Below are 23,775 nucleotides of genomic sequence, written 5' to 3'. Positions count from 1 at the left end.
CTGCCCGCCCCGCCCCCACCCCCTCCCCCCAAAAATCACACCTCATTTAGTCTGTTTATTCCAAGAACCTCATACATGACTGCAGTTATAATCTGTGTTTTGTTAAATCACATAAACTTAGATTTACAATGTCTACTTTTATCTTTCAAGATTAAGACTCAAGAAAACTTTTTATATCATTTACAATGCACTTTGGATCTTCAGTTTAAGTGCACATGGTTTCATCACCTTTTCTAGTACTGATTATCTTCACATAACAGGAATCTCTTCTGCTGTATGAGTCTGCAACACTGCAGTGACTTCCTCTCCCATTTACTACACCCAGAGCAGCAATAGCTCTGTCACCATTCAACTTTAGAGCCATGGAAAAGGAAGTGCTTGCAGCTATATTTGCTCTAATTTCTTTCCAGTTACCTGTGGTTGGACCTTTGTCACATGGTCTACGCCAGGTGTTCTGACCTTCTGTAAGAATTTACTTCAACTATTAATAATTTTCTAGAAAGGGGTGACAGAAATTTGAACATTGGCAAGTGTTTTGAGAGATAAAAACCAGTTGACTGTAATAGAAGCATATGCTTTTAAGCCAATTTTTTTTTCCAAAATATTGCCACACATTTTCACTAAAAAATTGCTAGTTTTAGGCCCCAAGATAGTGGGAAACTCTTTATTCCATTTATTTTTTATTTCTTGTATTCCCAGAAGAGGGAAAATAAACAACTTCCTTTTAAACATTACATGCATTCTTGACTGATTTTTTAGAGCAGCTATAGTTTCAAACCTGCTCTGCAGTGTCTGGGAAAACTGCAGTCGAAATAAAATCCTAGCCAGTTTTGATTTCAATTTATACACATTCCACACTGCTGAGACAGGGAGAAGGATGTAGCCTATGGGATTCCCTGACACACAGTGCATAGCAAAGGGTTTCCCCTTCCTCTGGGGTCCTGCCCTAGTGCAGCTTCTTCATAGCCTTGCTCTGTGGGTAATTCAGATAACGAGGTGACCATGTAGCAAAGTGGATTTTCCCTGATAATTTCTGGTAGCAACTCTTCAGTAGGAACTTTTATAAAGAATAGCAAGCAATGGTGCCATGAAAGAAGATTAAATTCCATTGAGGTGGCAGCACATAAAATGTCATGGAGATATTAATATTCACAAAAGATAGTATCTTTCTCTAAGTGAAATTTTAACCTATTAGCAATGTGTAATGGCCAATAAGAAACAGTTGAGAGAGCCTCTTGGTTCCCTGAGTATAAAAATTCTCCTTTAAAATAGAAATGACATTGGGCAACATAGGAATTCACAGATTTTATTTTAAACCAATTTTTGCTGTTGCCTTGATCTTAGATCTTAAAAAGACCATTAACTCTTTTTGGGGTGTTGGGGTGATACTTGGGGTTGAACTCAGGGGTACTCAACCACTGAGTCACATTCCTAGCCCTATTTTATATTTTATTCAGAGACAGGATCTCACTAAGTTTCTTAGTTCCTTACTTTTGCTGAGGCTGGCTTTGAACTGGAGATCCTCATGCCTCAGCCTCCCAAGCTATTGGGATTACAGGCATGCACCACCACACCCAGCAAGATCATTAACTTTTACTTAATATTAATTAACATCCCAGAGATCACTTAACCATACCTTAAGAAAGAGGTTGGGTTGGTTACTTACATTGTAATTATGAAGAATTTTTCTATTGTTAAGTCCTTAATATTTTGCACTAAACATAACAGTGAACAGTGTTATTGAAAAACCTCAAACTGCTAAGTCAAATGACATCCATCACTCTTCTCCCTTTTGTCTTTATTCTGTAATATAAAATTGTGTTTATAAAGAGGCAACACCTTTTCAGATAGAATTTCAGCTATCAAAATATTCTAAATGAACAATTTTTCACGATGGCATTAATAATGGCAAGACCCACTAAGTCACCCAGAGCTCCTTATGTGCCTTTTTGGTCTTTGCCTGTATGGCGGTATTCCTATGCTAAGAAAGTTAGATCCTAACAAAGTCAGACAAATGAATATGATCCAGATGAGGCTCCCTGACTTATGACCTTGTATTAAACCTCTAATTTGACTTTCACAAAAATTACAGCCATATATGAATCAGCGAAATCTTCACAATGCCCTTATATCTTAATTAAAAACAGCACCTTATGATGCACAGAGGCCATAGAGAACTAGAATGGCTGGGAAATTTTCACAGATAAAATTTAAGCCCTTAAATGAAACCACAGGAGGGCTCTTTATTTATTTATTTTGGTGGGTATTGTGCTGGATGCCTCCGTGCTGTCTACCAAATTATAAGTCTGCTGATTTACATGCTTATTATAGCACCACTGTAAACATTCAGAGCAGAAGGTATTGAAGGTATTAGATAAAATCAGACTTCAAATAGCATACTCATTGGATCTGAAGCTGCTCTGCCTTTTGAGAATTAAATATATTGTTGCTCCAGAAAAGAAAATGTAAATCAGGCACCTTATGTTCCTTTTCTACCAGTTTTGTTTTGGAAATTTCCTAACTTAGGAAATTAATATGAAAATAATGGTGTACTTTTTCTCTTAAGAAGGGAAGAATCTTTCTGAAATATGACCATTCTCCCAATCCAGGTCCACTTCACTAAAAATCATTACAGCTATAAGCCATCCAATGACAACACACTGAATTACTGTAGATGCCTTAAGCCTTGTTGAGCTAAAGAGTGATGATAATGTTTTTATTCAATCTTCCCAAAGGATGCTTACAATTTTCTTCCTAGAATCATAACAGAGTGATATATGTATTTTTGTACTTTGTTGATCCTTTCTTGATAGATGAAATTTGTGTTAATTTGTATTTAGATTCATGGAACAGAAATTAACTTAAGCAAATGTAAGGATGAACTTATTAGAATTAGATTGAGAACACCGAGAATAAAAGACTAAATAAACTTTTAGAAAGTTTAGGGGACCTGATACTTGGGGTGGAGGGCGGTGGAGCCTGACCAAAACCAGAGTCAGATTTTCCCATTAATCTGGTTCCTGTAAGTCAGTGAGTGAAGAACAGCTGGGGAGAGTAGATTCTAAAGAGCAAAACAAAGGTATCCAGTACATGTCTCCCACATAGTTACAGAAGGGCAAGCCTATCTGTCGCCAAGTTCAACCAAGTCAAGCCACACTTACATGGCAGGGAAGAGTGATTTTTCCAAAAGAAAATAAGGGTAACATTGTCAAATGAAGAGGAAATCGATGTGGGTATGGTTAACCAAAACCATAGCAAAGTCAAATAAACACACACACACACACACACACACACACACCACAAACGCCTACTATAAAATTAAAATTTCAGTCATGAAGTCTCTCCCCATTTTTTTTTTATCACCGTAGACAGCAGAAATAGCCCAAGACCATTCATGGTTACATATTGTATGATTCATTTATATGAAATGTACAAAATAGACAAAGCCACAGAGATGAAGTAGATTAGTGGCTGCCAGGGGGTGTGTAGGGGGCTAGTACTAGCAGGTAAGTGCTGAAGATGAGTCCAGGAGCAAGGGGCTGTGTCTTGACAAGGCTCCTGTCTGTCAAGGCCAGTTGCCCAGTGTTGTGAATATACTAAAACCCACTGAATTGTATACTCTATAAGGGTGAATCTTATAGATTGTGACTATCAAACAAATATTTTTAAAAATCAAAAAATGAACAAGAATGTGAACTTTCAGAAAATGACTGACCTTCATTAAATAACCTTTGGATGGCAAGCCTTCATGAAAAATGGGGAAAGCCACCATGGGAAACCATTCATTACTGGGCTGTATCTTGCCGGGGCTCTTGTCTTTGTGCTAGTTCTAAATCCTAACTCTACTCATCTCTTCTGCTATTATGAAAAAGGGCATGTGGAATGATTTTTTTTATTAGTTGTTCAAAACATTACAAAGTTCTTGACATATCATATTTCATACATTTGATTCAAGCGGATTATGAACTCCCATTTTTACCCTATATACATAATGCAGATTCACATTGGTTACACATCCACTCTCATGTGGAATGATTTAAAAGTTGTGTTTCTGAAGAATGGCTCTCTAGAAGACCCAGGTCTGTACGAATAGCATCCCCTTCAATCTTGCTTCCTGACTTAGGACTTTCCTCCTGGATCAGGAAATGCTTGGTTCTGGATGATGATCTCTGGACCAGGGGATGTGCACTGGGCTGGATGTGCATGGGTAAACCAGTGTCGCTTAGGCAGCCCTGTACCACACCACCACAGCAGACCTCCCCGCTGCTGCCTAGAACCAACTGACATGACATGACTTGTTGATACTTAGGTGTGAACTTGTGGAAGTTTTTCTTAAGAACTTTACTCCTAAAATTTGAAACTGCCCTCTGGAAATTTTGGCTTTCAGAGAACTTGATGAAAGAAGACAAATGCTCATTCATTTAGCTGTAAGAAAAATCCACACTGGTTTTCACCTTTGTTTTTCTTTTCCATCCTTCCATCCCCATCTCCTTTATTCCTTCCTCCCTCCCTCCCTTTCTTCATATTGCTGCTTTAGTTTTATTGCTAAAAGGACATTTAGTCAAGAATTAAATGATCTTTCATTTTGGTGAAGTAAGAAAATGAGAAAGATATAAGTATGGTGAAGGTAGTCCTAACTCTTTCAGTTTCCCTCATAGCTCTGGGAAAAGTGACAAAACTCACCCACAACCCCCACAGAATGTTGCAGTTAGTCCATGCTTCATGTTTAAAGGCTGATGTAGCCTTCATGACAGAAACAATAGGCTCCAGAGATACTACCAGACAGACCATTCCCCAGGAAGGAGCTAGCTGGCTGCTGTTATATTCCTCTAATTTTTTACTGTTGAGCTTGATAACCAGATAACTTGTTGCAACTATGAGCAAACTGGAGTAAAATGAAGAGAGGTGCTCTCTGATGAGTACACAGGCCATGGTGGAGTTGTTTGGTCACTACCACTTTTATCTGTTCAAGGATATGGTTAGGGCACGGGACATTGAGCCCAGAGCTTCACACTTACTAGGCAAGCGTACTACCATTAAGCTAAAGTCCCAAGTGTTTTTATTTTATTTTGAGACAGGGTCTTGCTATCTTGCCTAGACTAGCCTCTACTTGGGATCCACCTGCTCAGCCTCCAGAGTAGCTGAGATTACAGGTGTGTACTGCCATGCCATCCTCAAGGATCTTCTTAATTTACTAATTCCCAGCTGTAAACCAAAAATGTGAGGTCACCAGAGGCTGATTATGGATTAGTAAGATGATCATATAATAATTGACATTTATAATGAGGAAACTCAAACTTTTGAATCACAAAAGCTTGAATCCTATTTGGTAATATTTTAGTTTAAAATATATTTTAAGCTTTGAAATAGTATTATCTATATAATAATTTCATGAACAGTCATTTAAATAGAACTGTATTCTGAATTAAATAAATATCTTGGATACAGTCTTAATAAAATAACATACTTTAGCATGGATTTAAAAAATGTATACAGAGAATTTGTAGTTTGAGAAATCTTTTAATATTTTAAAATTTTATTGTAAAATATCAATTTATTAGGTATAAAACATTCTAGAGAACAAACACAGGAAACATGTTTTTAATAAGAAACTTAAGATGTCATATGCACATTCATTTGCTTAGATCCAAATGCATAAGCACATTTCAGACAAGCATACACATACAAAGTGAATGTGTGTGTGTGGATGTATGCATGTGCTAAGTTTGAAGCCAAAAAAGTTGAAACTGTTTCAGATGCTTACTTTTGCCTGAGTATATTACATCTTTATTTTTAAAAGATAATTAATGAATGGTAGCTTTAGCAACCAGATGTATTTTTCTTCATATCCTCATAGCATGTAGTAAAATACTTTAAATCATGGTAAGTGATGAATAAGTGGTTGATGACTGAATGAATATACTTATTTCTCAGAAGTGTGTAAATTACTATGAATTAGACTTAGCTATAGACTATTAGCTATGATCTGCATTCCAATTATGAATTGCAAAGTATAATTATGAATTATACTTACATTATGAATTTTGCAAAAATTATGGTACTTAGGTTTTCTGATAAATGTGAATATCTACATTAAAGAATTATAGAAATTACATGGGAGCACTTCTCAGAGCATGTATACTTAGTACCATGAAAAACAGACTGGTTCTAGAAATGAGATAAACATTCGTTTCTCATTTTGCAGAATGGTTTCACGCCATTGTATATGGCAGCCCAGGAAAACCACCTGGAAGTCGTCAAGTTTCTTCTTGACAATGGTGCCAGCCAAAGCCTAGCCACAGAGGTAAGACACTTTAGCTTCTATGGTTAAGTTCACATTTACCAGATATTCTGTAAATCTGGAGTTGAGAATTTGCCCTGCTAGGATTTAAAATACAGCTGTACATTAACACGTGGGTCCATGCATTTTTATAAAATATGTTGGAGAATATTTTTTAATCTTTAAAAATCTTCCATTGCATAGATACCCTATCTGCTCTACATGCCTGATTGTACCCTAAACTTGAACCTTTATTTTACTGTTAAATATATAGTCTAGAGAACACTTTTCTGTCTCTTAATGATATTACCTCAAATGTACCCATTGTTCTGAAATATTTTTATTAAATATCAGTTTTAAATCCGTTTTTTTCCAGATTCGAGTTAGTCTAATTATGATTGGATTTGCATATTCCTGAAGTTACCTAATTAGATTTAATTCATACTTCTCAATAAAACTACTATGTATTTTAAAGTATCAAAGTGTATTTAAGGAAAAGCTCTATAGTCTTAAATAGAAGAAGTACTTAAAAATCGAAAGTTAAGTCATTGATGCTGTCTTGGGTAATGTAGTTTGTTTTTTTGAGTTGCTAGAAATCTGTTGCTAATAATAAAGGACCAACCCCTGAGTATTTTCTATTTCTAATAAAGCAGTGAATTCTAACAGATGCAGGATTATTTTACCATAATCCCACTTCTCTTACTTACATGCAGTATATTTCCTGAAGCACAAGAAAAATAGCAACAGAGGAATCACACATAATCTCATTTACTTTTTGAAATAAATACTTCCTGGGGAAATCACTAGATGAATAAAGAAATTGTGAATACATGAAAGTACTCTCACCCTCATTCATAGTCAAAGAAATATGAACTCATTAATCTGTCTAAAGACAGAGATCCAATCAGTTGACCATTAAACAATAAAATAGGTTGAGAAAGGAAATCAGAATTTTCCTATAATATTGCTGAATTGATAATGGTTACAAAACTTTTGTAGTAACTATCAAAAATTAATATTTACATACCTTTTCACTTAGCAGCTCCATACTAAGAATTTATATTACAGATATATTAGAATGCAAAAATAATACTATATAAGAATGTTCATTAACATTAATTTGTAATAATAATTTTAAAAAAAACTAAAAAGAACCTAAACATGAACAAGTGGGGATCCTGTTTAATAAATGTCGGTATACAATAAAATGCTATTTGGCTTGTTAAAAATGAGACAAGACTCTATCTACTAACATAAGAAAGTATCTGCAGTATTTTGCCATTAGTAGTTTGCTGTAAGAATTAGGAGGGAGTCATCTCACTTTATACTCTTCAATACTGCTGGAGAATTATATTATGAGACTTTATTATTTTTACGATAATATTCATAAAACTACTTGAGAAATAACACTGGCTGGTATCAAAAGAACAAACATTTGCTAGGAGCTGTATTGCATAGTAGGCTGACCAGAGACAATGAAAATATCTATTTCCAAAGAGAAGAAAGGACTTGGAATGTTTTTACTATAAAGAAACTATCAATATTTGAGGAGATATCTTTACTTTGATTTGAACAATTGTACAACACATCCCTATATTGAAATATTACATGGTACCCCGTAAATATATGCAATTTTTATGTATCAGTTAAAAATAAATAAATAGAATATTTGCTAGGCACAGAGCAGGGCCTCTGTTTACCCTCAAGAGTAGCTGTTCTGAGCACAGTACCTCAGGTAGGATGCACAGGTCCACGCAGGAAGAATGAGGGCAAGGCATGCATTGTTGGTTAAGACAAATTGATTTCTATTTTTGAATGGAGATACCAAATAATATAAATGTCCTAATGAAAGTGATTGCACAGTGCTCTTGTGGTTGTTGGGTAGTATTTTCCAACATCAGGTTCATATAGCTAAGTAGCTCTTCTTTCTTGCTTTATATTTTTGAACAGCCAAGGAAAAAAATGCGAATTATTAAGATTCAACAAAGTGTTGTGCTGTTGAAAGCAACTTTGGGTTCATGTTCTTCAACAATCACATTTTATGAGAAAAAACATTAGAAACCACAAACATGTTATTTAATTTCAGAGTTAGACATCTTAAATTCAAAGAAAAGCTCAAAAGTCGGGGTAGGGGGGAACCAACAAGTCTCCCAAAATAAACAGATTCTTTACTTCCATCCCCATACTTAAAAGCATATGGAACATTTTGCCTACAACTCATTTTATTTAGAGACAGAGTTTCATTGATTTGCTTAATACCTGGCTAAGTTGCTGAGACTGGCTTTGAACTGGCAGTCCTCCTGCCTCAGCCTTCTGAGACTCTGGGATTACACGCATGCACCACCGTGCCTGGCTGTAAGATTTATTTACCTAAATTCACTACTAAACTTGAAAAAAGGTTTTTTTGTGTGTTTTTGTGGTTTTCTGTACTGGGGATTATTTAACTCAGGGGCACATTACCACTGACCCACACTTCTAGCACTTTTTATGTTTTTTATTTTGACGAGTTGCACAGGGCCTCACTAAGTTTCTGAGACTGATCTTCAACTTTCAATCCTCTTGCCTCAACCTCCTGAGTTGCTCAGATTATAGGCATGCACCACTGCACCCAACTTGAGAAAAGTTTTGAAAATCCATTTTGTGCATAGTTCATGATCTTATTAAAAAAACACTTTTGTTGATCTGCTATCTTGCAGAACTGTTTTTTCAACTTTTTAAAATTTTTGGTTTTTGCTTTCATAAAATCATTAAAAAGCTGATACAATATAATGTGCAAGTTCCTGATTGAGAAGGCAGGGAGTACAATGTTCATATTTTTTTAAACATATTTGAGAGTATGCTATTCCATTGTCTGTCTTCTTTGAAAAGCAATCAAAACTTGGATATAAAGCAATTTTTAATATATATAGCACCCTTTAAACATCTGTTTCTTTTGAGTCTATTATTTGATAAATATGTAACTGCTACACATTAGAGATTAGGTATTTTTCTTTGTGTTTTCTATTTTTTTTTTTTGTCTTTTCAGTAGCTCTTCTTTAGAAGCAACTTACTGTGAATAGATTTGCATTAGCTTGTAAGTTAATTGCTAAGTTGCCCTATATTTTAAGTTTTTAAGATCCAAGAAGTACAAAACCACAAGTAACTTTAAAAAAGGTCCTAAAATAGATCCTGAAATAATAGATTCAGTCTTTGGCAAAAGATGCATATATTTTTTAAAGTTTGTATTCTTTTTCAGTACTTTAATGTTATTATTTCTTAGTTTTATGATGAGAAATAAATAAATGTTCTCTGTAAATACAAGTAAAATCTCTATTTTCTTGAGAGCTCTGTTACATCTCTACATAGAGAACATCTGGTTCCCTGCAGATGTTCAATCTACTGAATTTTTTCTCTTGTTGTGGATTATTGGCATAGAAAATAAAAATAGCAATAAGAAATGAAACCTTTTATTCATATGATTGATATGATATTCTAACTATAGTATGGCTTTTTTATTAGCCATCAAATTGGTGACATTTATTCAGAAGTCTGTATTTACAGAATAATCAGGGCAATTAAGGGATCCTTTAAATAGGAACTTTTTAATAGGATTTTTAATTTACTGAAAGATATCTGCCAAATTTCTTTAAACATTTTTTTCAGTAAGTGTGCTATACAATTCATATCTCATATATGTATAAAATCTTTGGCATGCTAGGTTTTTTTAAACTCCATTTTTATATTGCTGTGTACTGCATATCAAATTTTACCCTATGTATCTGCAGATCATAGTTATTCTCTAAGCAAAATATTTGCTTATTGAAATTCTGTAGCATATCTCTTACACATCAAACTCTCCACAAGGCAGTGAAGGTCCACCCTTCAACAACCAGGGCATGGACCCTCTTCTTGATAGTTTCTATCATATTTCTTTTCTGCTCATACTTTTAAGAATAACTGAACAAAGCAAACCACACTATTTAAGCTTGTATTTGAAACAAAATATAGAGCTTCTAATTTTAGCAATTAACACCTTAGAGCTGGTGTCTTTATGTCCTTAATTGGCTTATGCAGGGAACATATTCTTGTCAGTGATAATCAGCTCAGTTTGCAGTTTATTTTGTGGTACACAGGACTGTCCTTTATGAACAGGCTCTGAATTTATAAATGCATGTTGATGGTCGATGGAAATGCAGCCATTTTGTTTTGATTCAGAACAGAAGTAGACTGTTATTTTTACCCTTAGGCACTGTGCAGGTTTTTAAAGTGAGATGCAAAGTTAATTCTTCATATGCAATTTTCTTGTTTTTGCTCTCTCATATAAAAATGCATTTTTCAGGGCTGGAGACATAGCCCAGTTGTAGTATACTTGCCTACTATGCACCAGGCCCTGGGTTCAATTCCCAGCACTGAAAAAAAAAAAAAAGAAATTTTTTCTTTCTTTTGTAAATGTAATAATATCACATAATGATAACATTCAATAAAAAGAAAAATGGTGATGTAAATTTCTCTTGAGAAAACAGTTTATTCATCCAAATGTTTTTGTATCAATATATGATACACACAGATATTTATCTATGTGAAATTGAGATCACATATTACTATTGCTTTGTGTACTACTTCTCTTAAAAGAGTAAACTGTAAATGTTCATATCCTTATGTCCTTAAGTGTCTACTGGCTTTTTTATTAGCCATCAGACTGCAGAGAAAATGTCCTCCTAGTTAAGTAGGGATTTCCATTTTCTTCTTTTCCTTCTCCCCTTCCCACTATTCTCCTTCCCCTTCTCCTTCCTGTCTTCTTGAGTAGTAGAGTGAAGAGGAACAGGTGGCCTTTAAACTGGATCTTAAAGCTTGAGCTTAGATAGGATTTGTACACGGAGAAGAGGAGGGCATTTCAAGGAGGGGAAAATGCCATGAGGGATGCCAGGGTAGGAATTTGCCCATCCAGAGTTAGTCTGAAAACTGGTGGGAAGGTTTTATGTGGGACAAGACTGGCCAGTATAGTACCTTAAGTGCTTTGCGCCAATGTTTTACACATTCTTTCAACTGAAGTGTGCAGTTTTGTGTTCAGTCAGATAAATAGTAGAGGCACTTGATTATTTTCCAACAAAGGAAAAAATGGAAGTGGTGATTTCAGAAGACCAACAAGATGTTAGTATGCAACTGACCAGGTTTCCTTCCTCCCCTTTACAAATGCTCTTGTATTAGAGTAGTCCTCTAATTATACTATAGGACCACAGAAATAAAAGAATCAGGAAAAGGAGAAAAATATGTTATATGCATTTAAGAATAATTCAAAATGAAACCCACTAATTTTTGCAACTATAATGCACTAATAAATAAAAGTAATAAGTAGTCTGTTTGTAAACTCTACAGTAAAAATGAATTTTAATAAATTTTTGAGCTTACAATAATGAAAACATTCCAAAGTTAAAATTTGTGAGTGAGTCTTAGAATGTTCTACCCTGTGCTGCTTGTCCTATCGTCAGCAACTCTAGATTACACAGAAATTAATGAAATAAATTAATGAAACACTGTGAGATTGGTAGCTGTCTCATTTTTGTCAAGTCTCAGGGAAAAACAAAGGGAAGATGCAAAATGTAGAGTGTGCACTTACATCCAAATTTATTCTGAAGTCATGTTTTAGTAAAGCTCATGGACACACAGGTTAGGACAGTGGGTACCGGAGGCTTAAGGCTGGGGAGAGTGCGAAAATATTGAGCAAAGAGGACCAAGTCTCAAACAGGAATAATGAAGTTTTTGGAGGGAAAGGTCTATGACACAGATGGGTGAATGTAGTTAGTAATAGCATATTGTACAATTCAAAGTTGCTAGGAAAATAAATTTCAAATGTTCTCATCACAAGGATAAAAGTAATTGAGGTGGTGGATATGTTAATTAAGTTGATTTAATCATTCCACATCATATCCATAAATCATATTTACCCCATAACTATATATAATTATGATTTCTCAAGCCACAATACAATTTAACAAAAAAATGTAGCTAAAGTTGAATTCTGCAAGATCAGTGTGTTGTCTTTCCTTATTGGTGAAAGAAAGCAAGAGTCTTTCATGTGGACCTTTCTTAAAACAGCAATGACAATGGTTGATTAATTTATGATACTGACAGGGCACCAGGCTTATGCTAGGCAACATGGTAAAGAACAGGTAGGCACAAACCCCATCTATATCAGTAAAAATTTTTACATCATATTTAAATAAGCTTTTTGCAAAACTTTGCCTAGATTTAACCTGAAGTGTTCTGATTTTATTGAGATGATTTTATGTGTAGTGAAATTATAATTTTTTTTTCTTTTTTATGTAGTACTTTTGTATATTTGCAAACTTTTTCCAATTAATATGTAAGTGCTACTTTTCAACAGAGGGGGAAAAAAAGCTTAGCAAGAAATTTTTATGATCTTACGATTTTTGTTTTGGATAGATAGAAGTCTTTCCAAATATATGTCTATTTGAATATAAAGTTAGCTTTTAATGAACCTCAACAAAAATTGATATGGCTGCTTTCTTATTTAATTGGATCAAAAAGAAAATATTCACCCATCTTGATGCATCCATTTATTTGCAGGATGGCTTCACACCACTGGCTGTAGCTTTGCAACAAGGTCATGACCAAGTAGTTTCACTCCTCCTAGAGAATGACACGAAAGGCAAAGTACGTCTTCCAGCTCTTCATATTGCAGCCAGAAAAGATGACACGAAAGCCGCCGCCCTGCTGCTGCAGAATGACAACAACGCAGATGTGGAGTCAAAGGTGAGGCCCAGGGACGCAGGTGTTTCCTGCAGCAATCCTGAGTCAGACACACGGCCTTTAAGGACGCCTGGTCTCCCTCTTGGCAAACTCATGCCCAAAACTTACCTTCACCGAAAGGAATGAAAAAATGTATGTCCAAGCCAGTCAAGCGAACGCACACCCTCCCTTAATATAAAAAGCTAAAGGATGCTGCAGGTGCTGCCCCGTGCATGCTAAAAGGGAGCCCCCCACAAAAGAAACCGCTGATGTGCCATTGATAGTTTCCTTCCTTTTAATACATATTGGGAATGTATTGAACACTGCAACTCAAATATCAGGGTGAAAAGTCAAAAATTGCCAAAGACAATGTGTCCCAGTAAGCCTCTGTTGATGTCTGAGATGACAGGCAGTAAACTGAGTGTAGATCAGCTGCGGAAAGCATGCCAGCCGCGAGAGCCACAGCTGGAAGTTCCCATTGTCTTGACATGTCTTACTTGAAAGTCTCTGTGAAGGAAATGTGGCAACTGGACTAGGTCGTCGCGTGGCGCCCTCCATTCAGTCTAGCTTTCTCTGTGCCTTTTGTGCTTCCATTATAGCTTTCATCATCATTCCTAAGCTGTCATGAGCTTTCTGCAATCCATGTCACCAATAGTGAACTAACCGTTCATTTTTTCCTCCTCTTTGCTTCCAAATGTGTTAACCTAGATGGTGGTGAATAGAACAACAGAGGTATATATATATATATATATCTACATATATGTATAATCTATATCGCATCATCACTTACCCATTATGTAGTGCTGCTGCCTCATTTCCTTCCTTCCTTTGCATCGCCTTCTGTAGGCTAGATACCTGCTTTATTCCCTGCCCCGCAAAGGAGCATGTGCTAGAGCAGACAGTAGTTTGAGTACCAGGGCTTTCTGCAGCTGAACTTGGTGTTGGAAGGGAAGATTTAGGAATCCCTGGAACTTAAATGTGTTGCATGTGACCTGAAGAGTTTTGACACTTTAGATGCTTATCAGCTATACCTGAAGCTGCAGACAACCCTGTCATTCTACTCCTCCAGAATTGATTCTTTAGGGTTCTGCATGACACTTACCCTCCATAGTGTCAGCAAAGGGAAAGTTACCTCAGAAAGGTGACAATATGACCCACCTTCCACAAGAGTCAGACGGCTGGCATGGCTAAGAAGCTTGCTCACACACTAGAAATGCATCTAGTTCCTCTAAGGTTTCAATCTTTGGGGACTAAGTGAATCGCTGCATGTTTAGCACTTTTAAGGAAGTAAAATGATCATGGTTTAGGAAAAAAAATCAAGAAAACTGTGTTAGTGAATAGGCATTTGCTAACAACGAGATCAACTTGTGGAATCTTTATAGAATACAGTCACCCGTTATGCACAATCAATTGTGTGCTAGTACTGCTTCCCCCCAAATTGTTTGAGTCATTAAAATTGGCATTTACTATTGTGAATTTGAATTTATATTGAATATATAAAACTAATTGAATTTGGATGAAGAGTTTCAATGATCTATTCTACCATAAGTAATAAAGCAGCTTTAAAATAGTAATGTTCAAGCTTTCTATGAGCTAAAAAGTTTTTTCTTATGATCCTTATTTTAACTTTTTGAAATGTTGGTTTCTATGTAGTTCAATTTACTGGACTAACGAAATCGATCCACTGCTACCCTGGGATTTTTTTCCCTGGCTGTTTCTTTGCCCGTGAGTGTGGGGTGTATTAGAAGCCCAGTGAGCAACTGGCACTGATCGAAACCTAGTTCAGAATAGAATGTGGATCTCAGCATATTTTGCTTCCTCATTTTTATTTGGGAAAGATTATGATAGTAACCTGTCAGACAAAGAACTGGCAGGAATCAATTGAATGTCTGCTGTGTTTTCTTTACAGAGTGGCTTCACTCCGCTCCACATAGCTGCTCACTATGGAAATATCAATGTGGCCACGTTGCTGTTAAACAGAGCGGCTGCTGTGGACTTCACTGCAAGGGTAAGAGCACAGCGATGTGTAATGACTTTAAGCATTTGAAATGATTTTTAACTCTCCTTTTTCCAGCATAAGGAAGAGGTTGGGACAGTTGACCTCCAAGGGTTCTTCCAATCAGTGAAAACTGTACCTCCTACTCACTCTAGCATATTTTCTTGGTTATATAGGTGTGCCAATTTCCTAGCAGGAAAACTAAATCAACATCGGGCTACATGGGTGGGTGATGAGTAATAAGTGGATATATTGAATATGTGGTTCTAGTAATCATGGTGGGGAACTGCCAAGAGTTCCCCAAGTGGAAATTAATGAAACTGCTAAAAATTGTTCGGATGGCACTGAGATTGCTCTCGGGATCAGGGTCTCCACATTAAAGGTGGGAATGTGCTTTACAATATCCAGGTGAGGCCCACACTTCCCACCCTTCAGAATCTTTTTGTCTCCTTTACACTTTTAAAATGAGTAACAAGATTCCCTAACCACTCAGGCTCTCATTGAGAAAGAACTAGAATGTCATGCATGCCACCCAACAGCAGCTTGGACACCCAAACACAGTAATACTGCACTGAACTTTAGGCCTGATAATCAGAAACATCACTGTCAGAAACAGAAATGAGGTTGGAAATAGGAAGGAGTCGCAGCTGAAAGTGTGGACTCTGAATTCATACTCCAGAGTTCAAAGTTTGGCTCTAACTTCTGTGCATCTATAAGTTTCATTTATAAGATGAATAATAGGAATTATGAAATTTAATAATCATAATAAACTAATAACATCTCTCCCTCAAGTCACTATGACAATTAAGAGGTAGTACGTATAAAGCCCTGACCACAGTACCTGACATACCATCAACAGCAGCAGCAATATTACTCTGAACATAACCTCTGAAATATTACTTCTGCTGAAACTTTGTTAGAAGAGGAATGGGATAAGATGAGATAGGGAGTCAGGGCATAATGCCAGGACTAGCAGTAACAGTAATACAAGTAATACCATTTTTGAAGTATTTACTGGGTAGGAAGTGCCAGGCCAAACATTTTATCTCACTTATCCTAACAGGAAGGGAAGTGTGATTTACAACTATTCTACAAAAGAGGAAACCAAGGCTTAGAGCTAAAAAGTAGCAGCTCCAGGATCAGAGAGCCAGGCAGTTTGGAAGAGGCAGGATTTCAGCCCCAAAGCTCTTAACTACTCCAGAATTCCATTTCCCTTAAGCAACTTAAAGGAGTCCATTATTCTTATAATTCACTAGTTCTATAAAAATTAATAAGAGCTCAGATTGCACTAATGTAAAGTCTATTTCCTGCACCATTGTCATCAGCTTGTTACAGCCTCTATCAGTTTCAATGATTTGAGAGTGCCAGTTAGCTCTTTCCACACTAAAGCTTTGTTCTTAGTGTATTAACTACATCCTTGATGTGGCAGAGCCAAGGCCCACTTTGACTCTTTGAAGGACAATGTTAAGCACTTCTTTAAGCCAAGTATAAATCAGATATATCAACGTTAAAACTGGAGTTCATTTCATGATGCCTTCTTCTGGCTTTATTTCTATAATACACAGTAAAATTTAAAAAAAAAGAAAAGAAAAACTCATTAAGTCACATCTTCTAATTAGGACATTTGGAAAATTCATGTCAGGGTAGTATCTGAGGTTGTCTTTGTGCCATTGTTCAGAAATGCTGCTGAAAATAAGTTTGGGGGAATGGTTAAGCAATTTGAAAGAACGCGAATTATAGTATTTTCCAACTCCTTCAAGCAATTCCAGAGCATTCATTTACATTAAAACAATTTACATTAGAACAAATGGCAGTGGTAATTACAGAAGAAGCTCATTTATTGATTAAAGATCCTTGAAGACCTTAGACTCACATAGTTAACCTTGCCCAACTCATCATGATTTAAAATAACCATGCTTGCTTTTGTTTAAAATAGGTTAAAATCCAGACTTCTCACTGACTTAGAAAAACATTTTTCTTGATCATTCCTTCCTCGTAGCCTTCCCTGCTCTGAAGGCTGTGGCAGAATTTCATTGTACTTATAGGAGACCTCAGCTGTTACTCACACCCAACAACTTCTGCTTCTCTCAGCAGCAGGTAATGGATGACTTGTTTTACCGTGCTGAAGAGAACTCTCTATTAAGAGCTTGTCTGTTTTAGGTTCCAACCCTGTTGTAATTTGGTTACTATTCATCCAGCACCTACACTTTAATACTGTAGAGGCTACCTGCTTCCCAATCCCAGCAGGGTCTTTCTAGGTCACAGTTCTCTCAGGAGTGCAGATGTGAAAGAAAGAGGCCCTGGACCGAAGGTGGAATCAGATTCTATCTGCTCAGAATGATGAAGGGAAAATCATTAAGCCTTGTTTGCTAAGAACTCGCTGCAGATCGTAACCATAAATCACAGAACTAAGTTTGGATAGTTCTAGGAGATGGTTAGAGTTAAATTTTAAAAAGACAACAGTAGCTGCATTTGTCTTTAGGGATTGTGATTCTATTTTCTGACCATGGAAGAGTACACATTTGTTGAGACCAAAGAAGGAAGAGTCTCAAAATTGTGTGCAGCACTGTGGGCTGAGAGTGTGGCCCAGGGAATGGCTACCTGCTAGCAAAGAGAGCTGGCAAACAGGAACAAGGACAACACTTCTAGAGTCATTTCCGAAGCAGATAACAGGCAGAAACAAATGCAGTGTGACCAAAGGGCGTACACAGTAGAACAAATTGCTCTCTGTGATTCTTTGTAGTGCTCGCTAATTTATGCATCAACAAAACTGATTCCGGCTAGTGGCAAATAAATACCCACAAAGAGCAATTCCAGCAACTCGTTTGTAGTGTACTTCCCTGTTTTATTAACACTTTTCCTTAGATTTTTGTTATGTCGATTTTGATTTCTACATTGTGATTTTGCTGCATATGTATATGATATCCCATCCAACACCTCCAGTATTTCCTTTGGATTATCCACAGAGAAGTCCTGTTCATCCTCCCGGGTCCACTGTGGGAGTTAATGCAGTGGCCCCCAAATGCCGCAGTGCAGGGTCAGCAATCCTCATATTTTGAACTGAGTCTGCCGAGATGGCATTGACACTCTCTGAATACATGCTCGACTCTTGCTCTCTTAGCAAATCCTTCTTGCTCTGTTGGGGCAGAGAATGTGACTGAGACACACCAGAGCTGCTACTGACTATCATTCCTGTAAGGAGCATTTGTGCACTGGAGGAACTAAAGGCCGAATTATATTATGTGGGTACCTGCAGAGCTCCTTTCATTGATTGAAGAAGATAGATGAATACTTGCTGGCTAAGAGTTTTTTCATCAAATATAATGGACTACCTGACCTAATCTTCACTCTTCCCACTGACCTTTCTCCTGTAAATTATTATTCAACTTTCCATTTGAGAAGAAAATTGAATAAGCATCCTTTTATTAGTCTTGTTATTTAGTACTTCCTGATTTGACCTCTGAAAGGATTAAGGATTTATGTTTCCAAAAGGATTTCAGGTGGTTTACAAATTATAATACACAAAATAAGTCTTGGAAGGATGAAACAGAGAAAGTATTACCAAGGAGCTGGGAACAATCAGTAGATACAGCTTTATAATAAATGTAGGTTTTAAAAGTTTTGATACATGTTGTAGAAATGAAAACATGGATTATATGGTTTTCATTCTTTGCCAAAGGAAATGCTATTTCGCATATAATGCTATATGTGAAATAGGGATTTTTAGCATATGAATCCTATTGAGAATAGTTATATCTTTAATTATTATGCTACAAAAGTCTCAATTTGTTGCTCCATATTGCCTGTAATGCTACATCTCCATCTGTGAAATTACCCTGCCCAGGAAAATTGAGAGACTCTGGCCAGCACTATGACGTTCTAATTGTGTAGGAGAACACTTGGCTCATGTGCCACAGATTCAAAGACTAGTTAGCATACACGTGGATGGCCTTTCCCAAATATCAGACATTTAAACAAGGTTTTGACTGGTACTAGTCTATATTTAGAACTGAAATCATACAAAAGATGGCTTTAAGAGATTTTAATTTAGGGACGATAGAAGAGCAGTATCTTTAGATATTACAACTACTTAGCCTATTGGTGGAAAAATAAGAGTCCGATTTCTGTTCCGCACAAGGGGCTAGTACATGAGCACGTACATGAGCAAAACAATGTTCATGGATAAATATTACCTTAAGAATTTCTTTCTAAATTGAGTTCAACTTTCAGTATTTATAGAGCATTTACTATGAGCTAGACCTGAAGATTCAGACGCGTAGACAACTTACTCTACTATTAGCATTTATTGCTAGTATTCTAGTGGCCCTTGCTCTACTAATTTGTTCAGGCATCAAGGTGCTAAGCCACATAACATCGTCTTTCCCTTAATTTCCCAAAGCACAAATAAATAACTGAAACTTTTTTTAGTACTCAGGATGGAAACTAGTGGCATTCTACTATTGAGCTACATACCAAGGCTTTGCTATTTTTAAATTTTGAGATAGGGTCTTGCTATCTGGCCTTAAACTTAGATCTTCCTGCCTCACCCTCTGAGCAGCGGGGGTTACAGGCAGGACCTTTCTAACAACTAATAGATTGATGAGGGAAGTTCAAACAAGAAAGGCAAAGCTAAAGGTTATGTTCTGAACATCCCCCAAGTCCAGACTGTGACTCCTTCCTTGATACCCCAAGTGATCACCCACCCCCCACCCCCGTCCCCAATCCCTCAGAGACCACTGAGTTGCAATCTCTCTTTCACCAGTGGAAACACTTTTTACCATGACTGTCCTAGCCTGAGTCTGGCCTTTTAAACCACTTCTGGGTCCCAATGAGGAGGAAAAACTGTTTACTCCATGGCTATCTTTATTCAGTAGCCACTCACTACTGTGTCTTAATTTAAATTACATTTAAAATTTATGTCTTCATTATGAATATTTTGTGTTTCAATACCCATACATGGCAAGTGGCTGCTCTATTAGATGGCACCAATAGGCAATGTTTCCATCATCAAAGAAAGTTATTTAGAACAAAGACACCATCTTTTATTGATATCATCTTTTTTTTTTTTTACACCATCTGTCATGGGCCTACCTTTCCATCTATGCCATAATTATCTCTAAAAGTATCTTGCCTTTCAAGAAGATGGTTACTCTCTACCCCGTATGTGGGCACCACAGTCTGTACTTCCACTCTCAGACCTTAAATATTATGTTATTTATGTGGTATCATTCTTTTTGCATATTCCTTTTGCGTGCTAAGCTCCTTGAAGACGGAGATGCCTTCTTCATCCACCATCTCCAGTTTTCCTTCTGTTTCACAGATGTTCACCTGATCCCTGGCTTTGTGCTAAGGACTTTTTAATAAGAGCTTAAAGCTTTCAACCTTTCCGGGAAGGACTTGCAAGAGAACATGTTTCTTAGGGTCTAGATTTTTTTCAGGAGAGGTAGTTATTTATTCCAGAAAACCATTCCTCTCTGCTCTGTAAGAAAGATGGCCAGACCTTTGCTGTTGGTGCCAGACAGTCCTTTATCTTCGTGTCATGAAGTGGTACCCTTGACATACCATTGGAGTCACCAGAATGTTCAGCAGTATTCCATTTGATCAGAGGGCTGAAGATGTGAAAACATCAAGAAACACTCCCTGTTAGAAAATAAATGATTAGAAAATGGCATTCCCTTCCTTTCTTCTGCAGGTAAAATTTAGAGTAATGATGATTTTTTAAAGTTTTAATGAAGCATTTACCAAGTTCCAGTTTCTTACTGGGCATTATACACGCAGCATCTCAACAATCCTAAGAAGGCCAAAGTAGAAATGTAATGAAATGTATTTATAACTCCCTCCCACATCCTACTCTTTACCTCACTTGCAAGACTTTGAATTCCTCAAGGTCAGACCTATGTCATCTTACACATTTTAGAATCCCTGGAGTATAGCCCAGCAGTTGGCGCTGTCGGGAATGAGTATATATTTATGAAATTCAAGAATGCATAAACATCACTACCAGGTCTCCCTATCCGCTACTCCTGGGCGCCACCAGCCCCTGTGCAAACCAGTCTTTCTCAAGCTCTCGTCCTTTTCCCCAGACAATCAAAATTCTGGTTACTTCAAGTTAAACCTGCCTGGGGTTAGAAGCTGCTTCTGAAAATGAGATCAGCTGCCCTCAGGGAGAAGGAAAATCAGGAGAACCAAGTAGAATTTGAAGATGGTGCACCAAACCCAAGTGTTGAATATCAGATGCAGAGGGGCACTTTGACCCACAGACTTGATATTTACTTATGTAGATGGCCATGGAAGACAAGCTAGAGCAAAGGGCTAGGGACCAAGGGATACCGTTGAAGCCTGTTCATTTCAGGGTGTTTGAAGCAGAACCTCTGGACTATGAAGAACCAATCAAAATGACCATCAGAGAATACTTGAAAGTGTTCCTCCAGCTGAGAGAATGGCTGACTTTCATAATAGTTTTATAAGGGCAAAGGGCTTCTGGAGTCTCTACTTTGTGTGGTATAGTGGTACCTTTGCAAATACATTTATTTATTTATTTGGTACTGGGGTTTGAACTCAGGACCATTTAACCACTGAGCTATGTCCCCAACCCATTTCTATTTTTTATTTTGAAACAAGCTCTCACTAAGTTACTGGGGGTCTCGCTGAGTTGCTAAGATTGCCCTTGAACTTGTGATCCTCCTGTCTCACCCTCCCTAATTGCTGGAATTACAGGCATGCATCACCATGCCCAGAACAAATACATTTAAAAACTATATTTCCCCTTATTTACAATTCATTTCTAAGTAAAATGAAAGAAAAAAATCGCCGTAACAATCCTTTCTTTTTATTTGCATATTTACCCTTATATAAACCAAACACAAATATTTCTTTGTACTGATGCATATTTTTAAAATAGTTAGCTTTGCATCCTTGTATATAGGTTCAACAGCATTAAAAACAGACTTATTTTTTTTTAAATGCTAACATAAACTTCCTTTTGAATGAAAGTGGGGATTTGAGGATGCTAACAAAGGAATACAAGTTATGGAAAAGTAGCCACATGTCTACTACAGTAAATATATTGCCACGGTGGTGATGTCTCCAGAGGAACAAAACCAGTAAGTTTTTTAAAGTATGCAGCAGAGAAGGGACATACAGATTTGCTCTTAGAAGCATGCCATGTCATCTCTATCCTCCTTTTCCACTTAATTGCCTAAATGTCACATCGAAGAATAACATCCTATGTACATTTTTATAAAGAAATTTATTTTAAATCCACTTGTACTTTTGACCTTCATAGTATCTTCCCATGTGGTTTGGGATCTATGTTGTTCCTCACCTGAAAAAGGGAAGTTTGTAAGTGGCAGCAGCGTGGATTGAGGAGAGGATACATACTGGACCCCCTGTATGCTCATCCTGGCTGCGTCACATCTTTGATATGCTTCACAGAAAGACCCTTTACCACCTGGACCTACAGTTTTCTGGAGAGCTGAGGAGATGCCTGTCAACCACAGGCCCTTCCCCTCTGCCCAACAACCTTGTCTGGTAGTTGGATGTGAACTTTGACCTCCCTTCCTCGCTCACAACAGAGAGTAACTTCAGCGCAGTGGCAAAGTAAATCACATCAAAGTCAGACTGCTGGGGTCCCACAGTGGCCCTATAGCTTACCCCATGTGTTTTTGGACATGCGTCACTTTTATCCATAAAAAGGATCCAATAATAGTAACTGGTACATGTCTTGGTAACTGAAGGAAGTTCTCCCTATGAATCACTTAGCACATCACTTGACCAAAAACTCTAGGGCAGGAGCTCCAGACATGTGGTTGTAGCTGTCACTGCTGTCATCAGCAGAGGACCCACTCATTGTATGGCACTTTAGAGCATCAAACAGATGACGTCATGAGAGGTCTCTGAAGTACTCCTGGAGAGAGTCAGACTTGATGCTTCCTAGGACGTTTGGGTCATTGTTTGCTGTGGCATTTATCAGCGTAAGGCCGGCCTTTAAGAAATGATTAAGAGAGCATTGTTTGAGACAGTAAGAACTCTGCTAGAGGAAAAAAATCACAGAGATTGGAAAGTGTATATTTATTTCACTTTTGCTCTTGAACATGTGTCCTGCTTCCTGTGGTGCTGCTGTAGAATTATCGCTCTGAGAACATTTTTAAATGACCCGAATAAATCCTATTTTGAAAATCTGTGAAATAAAATTCTATTAAGGTAAGAGTTAGCAGCACTCACTTTATTCATTTGCACTTTAAAAGAATTATTTATTAGCTGTAGAGTTTTCATTGCCTCCAGTGAGTGCTAATAGCACATGGGACTGCCGTGTCCTGGACTGACCTCTGCTTAACATTCCAGCACATTTTCCACACTCATCATCATTAGAAGGTACATTTGGATCCACTTAGATGTGCCCTGCTCCCTTCCTTAAGCACTATGGGTTCTCCCATGGCAGTGAAATAAACATTGCTCATCTTCCTCTGGTGGCTTAAAGAATATACAGGAGGGGACATCCCAAGGGAACAAATTAGAACTTTGCAAAACCAGAGTTGCAAAGGGTAAGCGCCCTTGGACACACGCATGATCATTTATTGGCTCACTTCCAGATTGAAGCAGGAGGTTCCAAGAAAGCATGTTCAAGTAGGGGATCATCATGAATAAACACTGTTGGAAAAACAATTTGATAAAGTGCACTGTGATGGAAACACAGGGATTAGATTCAGTTCCCCAAGAAGACTGGAGCTGAGAGCATATTTCATTGGCAGAGCACGTGCTCGACATGGCG

The 23,775-nt window shown here is 37.2% G+C and overlaps 1 protein-coding gene across 43 annotated transcripts in view; it reads left to right on the top strand.

Moving 5' to 3' along the window:
• The window catches only part of Ank3 (ankyrin 3), a 503,325-nt gene that overhangs the window by 278,592 nt on the left and 200,958 nt on the right, over positions 1–23,775 (top strand). For 29 of the 43 annotated variants that reach the window (XM_048814103.1, XM_048814128.1, XM_048814115.1 and 26 more), the window contains 4 exons: positions 6,206–6,304; positions 12,848–13,033; positions 13,718–13,741; positions 14,919–15,017. In XM_048814103.1, the coding sequence (XP_048670060.1) occupies positions 6,206–6,304; positions 12,848–13,033; positions 13,718–13,741; positions 14,919–15,017 (408 nt within the window). The remainder of the gene's footprint in view (positions 1–6,205; positions 6,305–12,847; positions 13,034–13,717; positions 13,742–14,918; positions 15,018–23,775) is intronic. The other 14 variants (XM_048814271.1, XM_048814085.1, XM_048814206.1 and 11 more) reach the window with 1 other exon arrangement.

The sequence above is a fragment of the Marmota marmota genome, unplaced genomic scaffold, assembly GCF_001458135.2.
Source record: "Marmota marmota marmota unplaced genomic scaffold, marMar, whole genome shotgun sequence".
NCBI lineage: Eukaryota > Metazoa > Chordata > Mammalia > Rodentia > Sciuridae > Marmota > Marmota marmota.
This window is presented reverse-complemented; position numbering and strand designations above follow the sequence as displayed.